General features: G+C 37.9%; 1 protein-coding gene across 2 annotated transcripts in view; it reads left to right on the top strand.

The window, feature by feature from the left end:
* LOC123563983 (eukaryotic translation initiation factor 3 subunit D-like) overlaps nt 1–14,648 on the top strand; it is a 224,789-nt gene that overhangs the window by 85,734 nt on the left and 124,407 nt on the right. For both annotated transcript variants that reach the window (XM_053536644.1, XM_053536645.1), the window contains one exon: nt 10,533–10,811. In XM_053536644.1, the coding sequence (XP_053392619.1) occupies nt 10,533–10,811 (279 nt within the window). The remainder of the gene's footprint in view (nt 1–10,532; nt 10,812–14,648) is intronic.

Below are 14,648 nucleotides of genomic sequence, written 5' to 3'. Positions count from 1 at the left end.
GGGATTGTGATGTAACTTGGCACAAATGTTCACCAACATAAGACAGATTGTCATGCGCAAGAACCAATTCCCTAGGTCTAAGGTCAAGGTCATATTTAGAGGTCAAAGGTCAAATTCAAGAATAACTTTGGACGAAGCATTTCTTCTTCATGCATGGAGTGATTTTGATGTAACTTGGACCAAATGTTCACCACCATGAGGCACCCTTGTTTTTAGAATTACGTCCCTTTGTTTTTACTATAAATAGATTTTACTGTAACTTTTTTATTACTGGCGGTAGAGAAAAATCGAGACCACTTTTCTGTGGTACAACATGCATGTTACATCCAATTTTTAGGTGTATTTTGACCTATCTCTACCTGGTAAAGAGTTTCTTGTGGATTTATATTATATACATATTTTTTTTTTTTTTTTTTTTTTTTTAAGATTAATTTCCATATGTTGTTACTATAAATAACTTATATGATAACATTTTTATAATCAGCCAAAACAATTCAATATGAAAACAACTGTGGGTTTTTATATATGCACATTTTAATCCAAGTGTGTTGTTATAACATATTGTATATATAGTACAATATTGTTTATACCTCATTGACAGATATGAGTTCATTATGTTATACTGCAGTAGAGAAAATTAGGTACCTTCCAGTAGGGGACTTTGTATTGCATGGCAATACTTCATTCACTTGTTAGCTTTGTATCAGGAAATATGCACGAGTTCTCAGCGGAAATATTGCGCGACTTTAGGAGCGCAATATTCTTCTGCTGAAGAACGAGTGCATATTTCCCGATGCAAAGATAATAACGTTTTTATTACATACACATCTACACATATAAATATAATGTAAACATCATAAATTTGTTCAATAGCCTGAATAGAATTGACACTACTGAACTTAATAGAAAAAAATAGTGCAAAGACAAACACTGAATTACGTCACGCACACAATATGAAAATCAGGCGTCAGTGTATGGAAAAATATTGAAGTTTCCGGTACCAGTGTAACTTAACGGGGAATAGAAGCATGTATGTAATAAATTAAAGGTATTGACTTCAGACTTAAAAATTTGATCTGAGATAGTGTGTAATTGATCTGGTTTTTAGCTCACAGGTGAGCTTTTGTGACCGCTCAATGGCTCAATGTCCGTCGTCAGTCATCCGTCATGTCAACATTTTCTAAAAAAATTCTTCTTCTTGAAAACCACTGGGAAGAATTACACCAAACTTCACAAGAATGATCCTTGGGTGGTTCCCTTTCAAAATTGTTCAAAGAATTTAATTCCATGCAGAACTCTGGTTGCCATGGCAACTGAAAGGAAAAACTTTAAACATCTTGTCCAAAACCGCAAGGCATAGAGCCTGTGACATCATCTTATGGTTCTCTAGATTGATCTAAAGGGACAGCATGCAACTGCATGTGGTGATATGCTTAATTATTATGAATTAAGTCGAGCTCACTTCCCTCAAGAAATATTTTACCACGTAACTTCAAACTTTTATGAAAGGACCGATTTTTGTTGGATTTGAATAAATAAAATGGAAAATTCAGAAAGCTGACACTTTTTAGCTCACCTGAGCCAAAGGCACATGGTGAGCTTTTGTGACCGCTCAATGTCCGGCGTGCGGCATGCGTGCGGCATGCGTCCTCCATCCGTCAACATTTCCTAAAAAAATCTTCTTCTTGAAAACCACTTGGCAGAATTACACCAAACTTCACAGGAATGATCCTTGGGTGGCCCCCTTTCAAAATTATTCAAAGAATTGAATTCCCTTCAGAACTCTGGTTGCCATGGTAACCGAAAGGAAAAACTTTAAAAATCTTCTTGTCCAAAACTGCAGGGCCTAGGGCTTTGATTTCTGGTGTGTAGCATCATCCAGTGGTCCTCTACCAAAATTGTTCAAATTATCCCCCTAGGGTCAAATATGGCCCCGCCCCAGGGGTCACATGGTTTATATAGACTTATATAGGGAAAACTTTGAAAATCTTCTTGTACAAAACCACATGGCCTAGAGCTTTGATATTTGGTATGTAACATCATCTAGTGGTCCTCTACCAAATTGTTCAAATTGTCCCCCTAGGTTCAAATATGGCCTCGCCCTGGGGGTCACATGGTTTATATAGACTTATATAGGGAAAACATTGAAAATCTTCTTGTACAAATCCACATGGCCTTAGGGCTTTGATATGTGGTATGTAGCTCCATCTCGTGGTCCTCTATCAAGATTGTTTAAATTATCCCCCTAGGGTCAAATATGACCCTGCCCCGGGGATCACAAGTTTTACATAGACTTATATATGGAAAACAGTTTTAAAATCTTCTTGTCTGAAACCACAACACTTAGACCTTTGATATTTGATTGTAATATTGTCTTATGGTCCTCACAGGTGAAAAGAGGCCCTGCCGTGGGGGTCCCAAGTTTTATATAGACTTATATAGGAAAAAGCTTTAAAAATCTTCTTGTTAGAAACCATACGACCTAGGCTTTTAATATTTGGTATGATGTATTGTCTAGTAGTCCTCTACCAAAATTGTTCAAATTATGCCCCTGGGGTTAAAAGAGGCCCCGCTGTGGGGTCACTTAGTTATTATGTGAGTTATATAGGAAAAATACTTAAAAAACCATCTGATCCTATTTCCAAGACTATTTTATTAGCTCACCTGTCACATAGTGACAAGGTGAGCTTTTGTGATCATCCGTCGTCAGTCCGTGCGTGCGTGCGTCAACAATTCCTTGTCTGCACGATAGTGGTTTCATTTATGATTTTATTTTAACCAAACTTGCACACAACTTGTATCACCATAAGGTCACTGTTCCTTTCTTGAACTGGCCAGATCCCATTATGGGTTTCAGAGTTATGGCCCCTGAAAGGGCCAAAATTAGCTATTTTGACCTTGTCTGCACAATAGCGGCTTTATTTATGATTTGATATTTACCAAACTGGCACACAACTTGTATCACCACGAGATCTTGGTTCCTTTGTTGAACTGGCCGGATTCCATTGTGGGTTCCAGAGTTATGGCCCCTTAAAGGGCCAGAATTAGCTATTTTGACCTTGTCTGCACAATAGCAGCTTCATTTATGATTTGAATTTAACCAAACTTGCACACAACTTGTATCACCATAAAATCTTGGTTCCTTTCTTGAACTGACGAGATTCCATTATGGGTTCCAGAGTGATGGCCCCTGAAAGGGCCAAAATTAGCTATTTTGACCTTGTCTGCACAATAGCAGCTTCATTTATGATTTGAATTTAATCAAACTTGCACAAAGTTTGTGTCAGCATAAGATCTCGGTTCCTTTCTTGATCCGGCCAGATCCCACAATGGGTTCCAGAGTTATGGCCCCTGAAAGGGCCAAAATGAGCTATGTTGACCTTGTCTGCACAATAGCAGCTTCATTTATGATTTGATTTTAACCAAACTTGCACACAACTTGTATTACCACGAGATCTTGCTTCCTTTCTTCAACTGGCCAGATTCCATCATGGGTTCCAGAGTTATGGCCCCTTAAAGGTCCAAAATTGGCTATTTTGGCTTTTGCAGCCATATAGAGACTTCATTTATGGTTTTATTTGATACAATCTTTCAAAATATCTTCAACAAAATAAATCTTAGATTCCATGACAAATCAGATCCAATCATAGGTTCCAGAGTTATTTTATATCTGATTACCTCCCCTGATTGTAATCAAAATGGATTTATATCTGTAAGAACTTATAGGACTTATTTGAAATTACATTATTGTTATTAGTTGGACAGAGACAATCAGGGTAGATAACTGTGGACTGGTTTATGTCAAATTACCTCCCTGTATTAACAAGGTTTTCAACAAAAACCTGAGTTATTAGATTGGGGTATGTCGTTGGTCGGGTGGGCGGGCGGATGGGCGGGCGGCGTCAAACTGGTGTTTCCGGTCAATAACTTTTGTTTCCGTAAAGATATTTGAATAAATCTTGGTATGTATGTAGCTTTTATCAAGACAAAGGCTGGGATTGATTTTGGGGTTTCTGGGGTCAAGGTCACTGTTACTTAAAATAGAAAAAGGGTTTCCGGTCAATAAATTAACTTAGGAATGAGCTATCATGATGAAACTTGGTGTATAGAAAACTTATATAAAGTTGTAGCTTGGGATTGATTTTGGGGTTTCTGGGATCAAGGTCAAGGTCATTGTTACTAAAAATAGGGTTAGGGTTGTGCTTTAAAGTGGTGCACTGTGATTCAGTATACTTTTTTATTCTTATGAAACGTGTTGAAAACCTGGTTGCGTGGCATTGCCGCGTTTCTTGTTTCAAATTAAAATGGTTATATCTCCATAACTAATGAAGATACTGATCTGAAATTTCATTTATGTCAACAGGTTTATTTGGCAGATCCTTCTTTTGTTCACTTACAATATTTATTTTTAATCCCCCGCCATGGCGGAGGGATTATAGGAATGGTGTGCGTCCGTCCGTCTTTCCGTCCGTCCTTCCATCCGTAACAAAATCGTGTGCGGTCCATATCTCCTAAACCCCTTGAAGGATTTTCATGAAACTTGGGTCAAATGATCACCTCATCAAGACGATGTGCAGAACCCATGAGTCAGTCATGCTGGCTCAAGGTCAAGGTCACAACTTAGGGTCAAAGGTTTGAGCCTTCCATTTTGTGTCCGCTCTATATCTCTTAAACCCCTTGAAGGATTTTCATCAAACTTGGGTCAAACGATCACCTCATCAAGGCGATGTGCAGAACTTATAAGTCAGCCATGTCGGCTCAAGGTCAAGGTCACAACTGAAGGTCAAAGGTTTGAGCCTTCCATTTCGTGTCCGCTCTATATCTCCCAAACCCCTTGAAGGAATTTTATAAAACTTGGGTAAAATGATTACCTCATCAGAACGATGTGCAGAAATTATGAGTCAACCATGCCAGCTCAAGGTCAAGGTCACAGCTAAGGGTCGAAGGTTTGAGCCTTCCATTTGGTATCCACTCTGTAGATCTCCTTAACCCCTTGAAGGATTTTCATCAATCTTGGGTCCACTGATCACCTCATCAAGAACTCATGAGTCAGCCATGTCAACTCAAGGTCAAGGTCACAACTGAAGGTCAAAGGTTTCAGCTCTGTATCTCAACCCCTTGAAGGATTTTCATGAAACTTGGGTCAAATGATCACCTCATCAAGACGTTGTGCAGAATTCATGAGTCAGCCATGTCAGTTCAAGGTCAAGGTCACAGCTAAAATCAAAGGTTTACCCTTTCACTATCCATAGCAGTGGCGGGGGATTTAGCTGTCTTTCAGACTGCCTTGTTTTAATTACTTCCCTTTTCAGTGTACGAAATTCAGATTTGAATCCAATAGCCCGTTCGGGCTACCAGATTAAAAATTTTCCAAGCCCGACACCAATTTCACTAGCCCGAACTTTAACACCTTAAAATACATAATTTTTGCACCATATAACATTTTGTTTTACAGACATCTCTATGCATGTTTGAAGTAATAAAAAAGACATACAGTACATGTTTGCCATGTTTTTGAAAAATTTTAACTCGAAATACTCCAGTCCAGATCAGCATCGTCAGAGTCCAAAAGCATCGGACATGACACTCCTTGCCAAAACGAAATCTAAACTGTTATGCCCGATTTTTTAGGATCCGCACTCGCCAATTACTGCAACTCGGACTGTTGACAATTTGTAAGATGTAATACTGAGTGCTGAATACACATTTACACACACGCTGATAGCATAATTTAAGCTCTGCCTACTGCAGGTACTTTTGAGATTTTCGCAAGAAGTGTGAAAGCTAATCAAATTATCCGTTACGCTAGAGGTGATTGTATTCAGCCAATTAGCGCTGCGGTTACGTCTTTGACACTGTGTTTGATTGTCAACACGTAAGAGTGCAAAAACCAATAATCCCATAAGCGTTTCTCAGTCTGGAAAATCACGATGCAGTACTCGTTTAATTAGCATGTTTTTTTAAACAAATGAGGAAAATTCGGTAGCCCAGTCGGGCTTGTACCTGTGGAAAATCGGTAGCCCGAGCTGAAATTTGGTAGCCACGGGCTGTCGGACTACCGTGAATTTCGAACACTGCCTTTTACGTTACTATTAATAGCTTATTTTTAGTAACTTTTTTATTATTGGCCATAGGGAAAAACCGAGACCACTTTTCTGTAGTACAACATGGATGGTACCTCCAATTTTTAGGTGTATTTTGACATATCTATACCTTGTAAGAATTTTTTTTCTTTTTGGTTAAATTTCTTCCCCTTGTTGTTCCTGTCCTTTGGACTTTGATATTTTACTGAGGGCCTTCTTGTCCTCAAGTGCAATGATAACAGGTGAGCGATATAGGGCCATCATGGCCCTCTTGTTATAATTACCTGATGACCCCAAGTAATATGATGTCACTTGACTGTGACCTTGACCTGACCTACTTGACCTGTCCGTCCGTCATCAACAATTTGACTGTTAACACTCTAGAGGTCACATTTTTGGCCCAATCTTAATGAAACTTAGTCAGGATGTTACTCTCGATAAAGTCTTGGATGAGTTCGATATTGGGTCATCTGGGGTCAAAAACTAGGTCACTAGGTCAAATCAAAGGAAAAGCTTGTTAACATTCTAGAGGTCACAATTTTGGCCCAATCTTAATGAAACTTGGTCAGAATGTTACCCTCAGTAAAATCTTGGACGAGTTCGATATTGGGTCATCTTGGGTCAAAAACTAAGTCACCAGGTCAAATCAAAGGAAAAGCTTGTTAACACTCTAGAGGTCACATTTTTGGCCCAATCTTAATGAAACTTGGTCAGAATGTTACCCTCTATAAAGTCTTGGATGAGTTCGATATTGGGTTACCTGGGATCAAAAACTAGGTCACGGGGTTAAATCAAGGAAAAGCTTGTTAATATTGTAGAGGTCACAATTTTGGCCCAATCTTAATGAAACTTGGTCAGAATGTTATCCTTAATAAAGTCTTGCACAAGTTTGATATTAGGTTATCTGGGGTCAAAAACTAGGTCACCAGGTCAAATCAAAGGAAAAGCTTGTTAACACTGTAGAGGCCACATTTATGATAATATCTTCATGAAACTTGGTCAGAATGTTAATATTGATGATCTTAACGTCCAGTTTGATTCTGGGTCATGTAGGATCAAAAACTAGGTCACCTGGTCAAATCAAAGGAAAAGCTTGTTTACACTCGAGAGGCCACATTTATAACTGTATCTTCATGAAACTTAGTTAGAATGTTAAACTTGATGATCTTTAGTTCAAGTTTGGATCTGGGTCATGTTGGGTCAGAAACTAGGTCACGGGGTCAAATCAAAGGAAAAGCTTGTTAACACTCTAGAGGCCATATTTATGACTGTATCTTTATAAAACTTGGTCAGAATGTTAAACTTGATGATCTTTAGGTCAAGTTCAAATCTGGGTCATGTTGGGTCAAAAACTAGGTCACGGGGTCAAATCAAAGGAATAGCTAGTTTACACTTTAGATGCCACATTTATGACCATATCTTAATGAAACTTGGTCAGAATGTTAATCTTAATGATCATTAGTTCAATAAGTCAGGTGAGCGATACAGGGCCTTCATGGCCCTCTTGTTTAAGATACAGCCTTGAAATTTTGATGACATACACAGTTTTGCACATAAATCGTAAAACTGAATTTCATTGACCATGAATGTGACCTACTGACTTTCTTAATATTTTATCATCAGTTTGACATTTAAAACATTTAGCTCATATTACTCAGGTGAGCGATCCAGGGTCATCATGACCCTTTTGTTACTCTTGTTTCAATCTTGTAGAGCCATAATTATGTCCCCCTTCGAAGAAGGAGGGGTATATTGTTTTGCAGATGTCGGTCGGTCGGAATGTAGACCAATCCATTTTCGGATGATAACTCAAGAACGCTTGGGCCTAGGATCATGAAAGTTGATAGGGAGGTTGGTCATCACCAGCAGACGACCCCTATTGATTTTGAGGTCTGTACGTCAAAGGTCAAGGTCACAGTGACCCTGAACTGTAAAAAGGTTTCCGGATGATAACTCAAGAACACTTAGGCCTAGGGTCAAGAAAATGGATATGGAGGTTGATCATGACCAGCAGATGACCCCTATTGATTTTGAGGTCAGTATGTCAAAGGTCAAGGTCACAGTGACCAGGAACAGTAAAATGGTTTTCAGGCAATAACTCAAGAACGCTTGGGCCTAGTTTCAGGAAAATTGATAGTTAGGTTGGCCATGACCAGCAGATGACCCCTATTGATCTTGAGATCATTAGGTCAAAGGTCAAGGTCATATTGACCAGGAACAGTTAAACGGTTTCTGATCTTCTTGTCCAAAACCATAGGGCCTAGGGCTTTGATATTTGGTATGTCGCAAAATCCAGTGGTCCTCTACAAAGATTGTTCAGATTATTTCCCTGGGGTCGAATATGGCCCCACCCCGGGGGTCACATGGTTTATATAGACTTATATAGGAAAAAACTTTGAAAAACCTCTTGTCCAAAATCACAGGGCCTAGGGCTTTGATATTTTGTATATGACATCATCTAATGGTCCTCTACTAAGATTGTTCAAATTATTCCCCTGGGGTCAAATATGGCTCCGCCCTGGGGGTCACATGGTTTACATAGACTTACATAGGGAAAAACTTTGAAAATCTTCTTGTCCAAACCACGAAGACTATGGCTTTGATATTTTGTAATGTAGCATCATTTAGTGGTTCTCTACCAAGTTTGTTCAAATTATCCCTCTAGGGTCAAATATGGCCCCACCCCAGGGGTCATATGTTTCATATAGACTTATATAGGGAAAAACTTAGAATCTTCATGTCCATAACTTATATCATTCAAATTTGGACCACATGTATAGTTTTGAGTGGCAAGATGAACCTTGACATGAGTTGACCTTGATCTTGACCTAGTGACCTACTTTCACATTTCTATAGCTACAGCCTTCAAATTTGGACCACATGCATAGGTTTGTGTACCGAAAAAAAACATTGACCTTGTTATTGACCTAGTGACCTACTTTCACATTTTTGAAGGTACAGGCTTCAAATTTGGACCACATGCTTAGGTTTTTGTTCCAAAATAAAATTTGACCTTGATTTTGACCTAGTGACCTACTTTCACATTTCTCAAACTACAGCCTTCAAATTTGAACCACAAGCATAGTTTTGTGTACTAAAATGAACTTTGATCTTGAGATTGACCTAGTGACCTACTTTCACATTTCTGAAGGTACAGGCTTCAAATTTGGACCACTTGCATAGTTTTGTGTTCCGAAAAAAAAATTGACCTTTATTTTGACCTAGTGACCTACTTTCACATTTCTCAAGCTACAGCCTTCAAATTTGAACCACATGCATAGTTTTGTGTACCGAAATGAACTTTGATCTTGAGATTGACCTAGTGACCTACTTTCACATTTCTGAAGCTACAGGCTTCAAATTTGGACCACATGCATATTTTTGTGTTCTGAATTGAAATTTTACATTGATTTTTACCTAAAACCTACTTTCACATTTCTCAAGCTACAGCCTCCAAATTTGAAGCACATGCATAGTTCTGTCTACCGAAATGAACTTTGACCTTGAAATTGATCTAGTGACCTGCTTTCACATTTCTCAAGCCACAGCTTTCAAATTTGGACCACATACACATTGTTTTGTGTTCTGAAATGAAATTTGACCTTGATTTTGACCTTGAGCAAGTCTTGAAATTTGGAACATTCAAAAATGGCTCAGTGGATGGCGCTAAGATCACTCTGTAATCTCTTGTTAGGTTAATATGTTAAAGGTCAAGGTCAGATTAAACCAGAAGGGTAGAACTTTTGATTACAGTGAGCATATAATTTCTGTTCCTTGTGCAAATACTGAATGCATCAAGGGGGGCATTTCGTGTTTGACGAGCTCTTGTTATAATTACTGTTTATAATGTCAGACTCTACATACAGAAACAATCATTCTTCTTGAACGCAGAGAATATTTCAAACGAAATTGTTGTATAAACTCCAAAAATTAGTTTAATTAATTAATCGTAAAACTGATGTGTGAAAAATACAATGTATTTAAATTAAAATAACAATGAAATTTTTTTTTAAAAAGGCTGATAACGAAGTTACATTTAGTATTCCAAACTTTTAAATAAAACTGCAGAAAATCATCTAGGTTTAACACGCATTTAAATGGTGAAGAACAAAGCAATATCATAAACAAATATTTTCAGGTAACAGTTTAGAGTTTCGACTTGCTATTTTCATTAAAATATGTCCTAATTTTATTGTTCTAAATACTCTGAATCAACAAGGCAGATACCATGTAAAAAACAACATCTTTCTCTCTGGGTAAGACAAGCCTAGATTTAGCCATTTTCACAGGACGAAATGTAACATTAATGTAGATATTTCACATTTAAGAACAGATGCAGGCAATAATTTCATGGCAGAACTTCTGTTTTCAACAAAAAATTCAACAAATGATTTCCCAGATTTTCACTTATAGGAAGAAGGATGATTCAAAGAGTGTTTTTATTTTCAGCTCGCCAAATCTACTGGTAATGTGTTTGCCACTGATGCTATCCTAGCTACATTGATGTGCTGCACTCGGTCGGTGTATTCGTGGGACATCATTGTACAGAGGGTTGGTAAAAAGCTGTTTTTTGACAAGCGTGATGACTCTGAGTTTGACCTGCTGACAGTGAGTGAGACCGCCATTGAGCCACCACAGGATGAAACAGGAAGTATCAACTCGCCAAGGAATCTTGCTCTAGAAGCAACATTCATCAATCATAACTTTTCACAACAGGTTCTGAAAATGGTGAGTTCTGAATTGATATAATCAGGGTTGTTTTGTGTCCCTAAAGATGTTTGGAATGGGGAGTGGGGGGTGCTCTTTAGAGTTGCTCTTGTCTGTCCAAAGGCCAAAATAAGAAAATATTTGTGCTTCAAGGAACCCGACCAACCCTAACTTTACCTGCCAACCTTAACAATTTTTTTCCAATTTTTTGGGGGGGGGGGGGGGTACAAATTTTTAGCCACATTTATGACTATATTTTAATGAAACTTTGTCAGAATGTTAATCATGATGATCTTTAGGTCAAGTCCAAATCGGTTAAACGGTTTCCGGATGATAACTAAGAATGCTTAGGCCTAGGGTCACGAAAGTTGATAGGGAGGTTGGTCATGGTTTAACAATCATAACAATCATTTCAATCCAAATGATAAAAGAAAATATATCAAATTATACATCTTTGAAAACCTCAGATCACAAGCTTTCTTATGGTGTAAAACTTCAGAAAATTGAAAGAGAAGCTATGGCACACTGGCAGTTTAAAAATAGCATTTTCTATAGATTTTTAGCATAAAGTAATGTTTATATCTTTTAGAAGTTATGTAATAAACGTGGTTTATAAGAAATGTATGTATAGTAGGGATGGGAACGAATACTGAAATCAATATTCGAATATTCGGTTTGCCATATTCGAATATATTCGAATATTCGGTTTGTTTTAATGGAAGCTTTAAATTCTTATTAAGTGATTGGCATATACACAACGTATTCATTTGTTTAAAGCGTGTATCATCGTACGTAATAAGGCCAAAACATGTTTTTTCGGGTAACCCAATCCTACCTAGCAAATCCCGCCGATCCTAGCGTTTTATTTCACGATTCTGTCAGTATAATCATGAACAGATTTAACTAATTCAGTGTTTTAGCTTCAAAATGATACAAAAAATCAAAACGATTATAATTTAGACCGTCGCAATTTTATCTAAAATTAGCAGGTCGTCCCATTTAAACACATGACGCGCTGTTGTATTACCGCCGCCATTTTGAAAATTTTCAATCGGCGTGTAAAAATCGTCGTGTAAAAAGCAAGTAAAGCAGACTTAAACCTCCTTCAACATGAACTTATGCATCAATCATATGCTATTTCTTGATTTTATTATAAAGTACTTCAAAATTTAATTCGAATACGGCCGATGGCGGATGAAAACCGATTCTGCGGATGGTCTGAAACGTCGTACAAAATATTGTGAAAAGATCGACAATATCTACAAGTTTGGTATTGTTTTCGAAAAAAAAGTTCTACAACTTGTTACATAAAACAGGCGCCAATAAAAATGAACGAAAGATAAAAAGATATCACATTTACGCCTAATACAAACTGTTAATCCGTAGCGATGACCCCAGGTAATTATGCATTGCAATTTTCTTAATTGGACATCTTTTGACATGCATCTGGCACATTGATGCCTGTTGCAAACTGTTAATCCGTAACGATGGCCCCTGCCAATTATGCATTGATATTTTCTTGTTAATTGGACATCTTTTGATACGCGATAAACAAACATGACATGGTTTTATTCTGTAGAATTAACATGCTCATGTTGCCCAAAATCAATGATACTTATTTTGAAAAAAAAAAAAATACAATAATTTACGAATATTCGAATTTGATTTTCATATTCGAATATTCGACCGATTTTCGAATATTCGAATATTCGTTCCCATCCCTAATGTATAGACGTGACGAATCTACATTCGTTTCATGTTTGTTTGTTTGTTTGTTTGTTTTGGGTTTAACGCCGTTTTTTCAACAGTATTTCAGTCATGTAATGGTGGGCAGTTAACCTAACCAGTGTTCCTGGATTCTGTACCAGTACAAACCTGTTCTCCGCAAGTAACTGCCAACTTCCCCACATGAATCGGAGGTGGAGGACTAATGATTTCAGACACAATGTCGTTTATCAAATAGTCACGGAGAACATATGCCCCACCCGAGGATCGAACTCAAGACCCCGCGATCCGTGGACCAACGCTCTTACCTACTGAGTTAAGCGGGCGGGTTACTTTCGTTTCATAATCTCATTTTAAAGCTAGCGCGTAACGAATACACATATGTACTTCCATTTACCTTAGTGTAACCTTCGGAGCCTCATTTTCATTAATGTATCATGTGACAATAAATGCTTTAACGAATACACAATTCTACTTTCGTTTAACGTTGGAAAACATCAACTTCCAGAGCCTCGTTTTTAGAAATGCATCATGTGACAAATACATAAAATTTCGATGCTCATTATGATAAATGCATCACGTGATCAAATCCTGCCACTGAAATATAAGCTCTTTGTTCAAAATCGCGCCGAAGCATGTGTCAGCCGCTGAAACACAGTTCTTTGTTTCTAGTCCGCGTTTAGATCAACACAGCCGAGTAACAGCATGCTTATCCACCATCCATCCCCACCGCTTCTCCTTGTTGAGTAATGCCAACTGGTTATAGGTGAGCTGGTCTCTTCCTTCTTTCTTAGTGGAGTGGCGTTAGGCTTTAATCTAAAGCCTCTACTCCCAAGAAAGAAGGAGGCATACTGGCTCACTTTCTACATCAGACTTTATTAACCAGGTTTTCAACGAAGTGGTGCACTGTGATTCAGTATACTTTTTTATGCGCCCGTTTGAAAAACGGGACGTATTATGGGAACGCCCCTGACGGGCGGGCAGGCGGGCGGCGTCCACAGACTTTGTCCGGAGCATATCTTCTACATGCATGGAGGGATTTTGATGAAACTTGGCACAGTTGTTCACCATCATGAGACGGAGTGTCATGCGCAAGAACCAGGTCCCTAGGTCTAAGGTCAAGGTCACACTTAGAGGTCAAAGGATACAAGAATGAAAACCTTGTCCGGAGCATTTCTTCATGCATAGAGGGATTTTGATATAACTTGGCACAAATGTTCACCACCACGAGATGAAGTGTCAAGCGCAAGAACCAGGTCCCAAGGTCTAAGGTCAAGGTCACACTTAGAGGCCAAAGGTCAGATACAAGAATGACTTTGTCCGAAGCATTTCTTCTTCATGCATGGAGGGATTTTGATGTAACTTGGCACAATTATACACCATCATGAGAGGAAGTGTCGTGCACAGTTCCTTTCTTTAGAATTACTTCCCTTTGTTGTTACTATAAATAGCTTATATTGTAACTTCTTCATTACTAGTCGTAGGGAAAAATCGAGACCACTTTTCTGTAGTACAACATGCATGCTACATCCAATTTTGAGGTGTTTTTTTGACCAATCTCTGCCTGGTTTTTTATTTATTTATTTTTTTTTTTTTAAGATTAACTTCCCTTAGTTGTAACTATAAATAACTTATATTGTAACTTTTTTATAATTGACCATAGGGAAAAACCAAGACCACTTTTCTGTGGTACAACATAGATGTTACTTTCAAATTTTAGGTGTATTTTAAGGTCTCTCTACCTGTTAAGGAATTTTTTTTGTGGACTTTGGAAAACAAAAGACTTACAATGATTACTAAACAACCACAAAATTAAAATTCATTTGCAATACAGCAGCTAGAGTAAAGAAATTTGCTGTGACGGGCGTATATTGTGACATTCTGGCACTCTTGTTATTCTTATGAAAAGTGTTGAAAACCTGGTTTCGTGGCATTGCCGCGTTTCTAGTTTGATTTAAATTCATCTATGTATATACTTTGAAATATGTCATTATTCTTATCTAGTCATACTTTTCAGTCTGGTGTTTGTTAAGGCCAGTTATGCCAAAATAAAAGAATATTTAAACCAAGTAACAACTTTGTATTATTTACGGATATAGACCGTATAAACAAACTGTTAAAGGCACTGACCTC

The sequence above is a fragment of the Mercenaria mercenaria genome, chromosome 2 (genome assembly GCF_021730395.1).
Source record: "Mercenaria mercenaria strain notata chromosome 2, MADL_Memer_1, whole genome shotgun sequence".
In the NCBI taxonomy this organism is placed as follows: Eukaryota; Metazoa; Mollusca; class Bivalvia; order Venerida; family Veneridae; genus Mercenaria; species Mercenaria mercenaria.
Note: the sequence above shows the minus strand (reverse complement) of the source record. Positions and strands in the feature narration are given on the sequence as shown.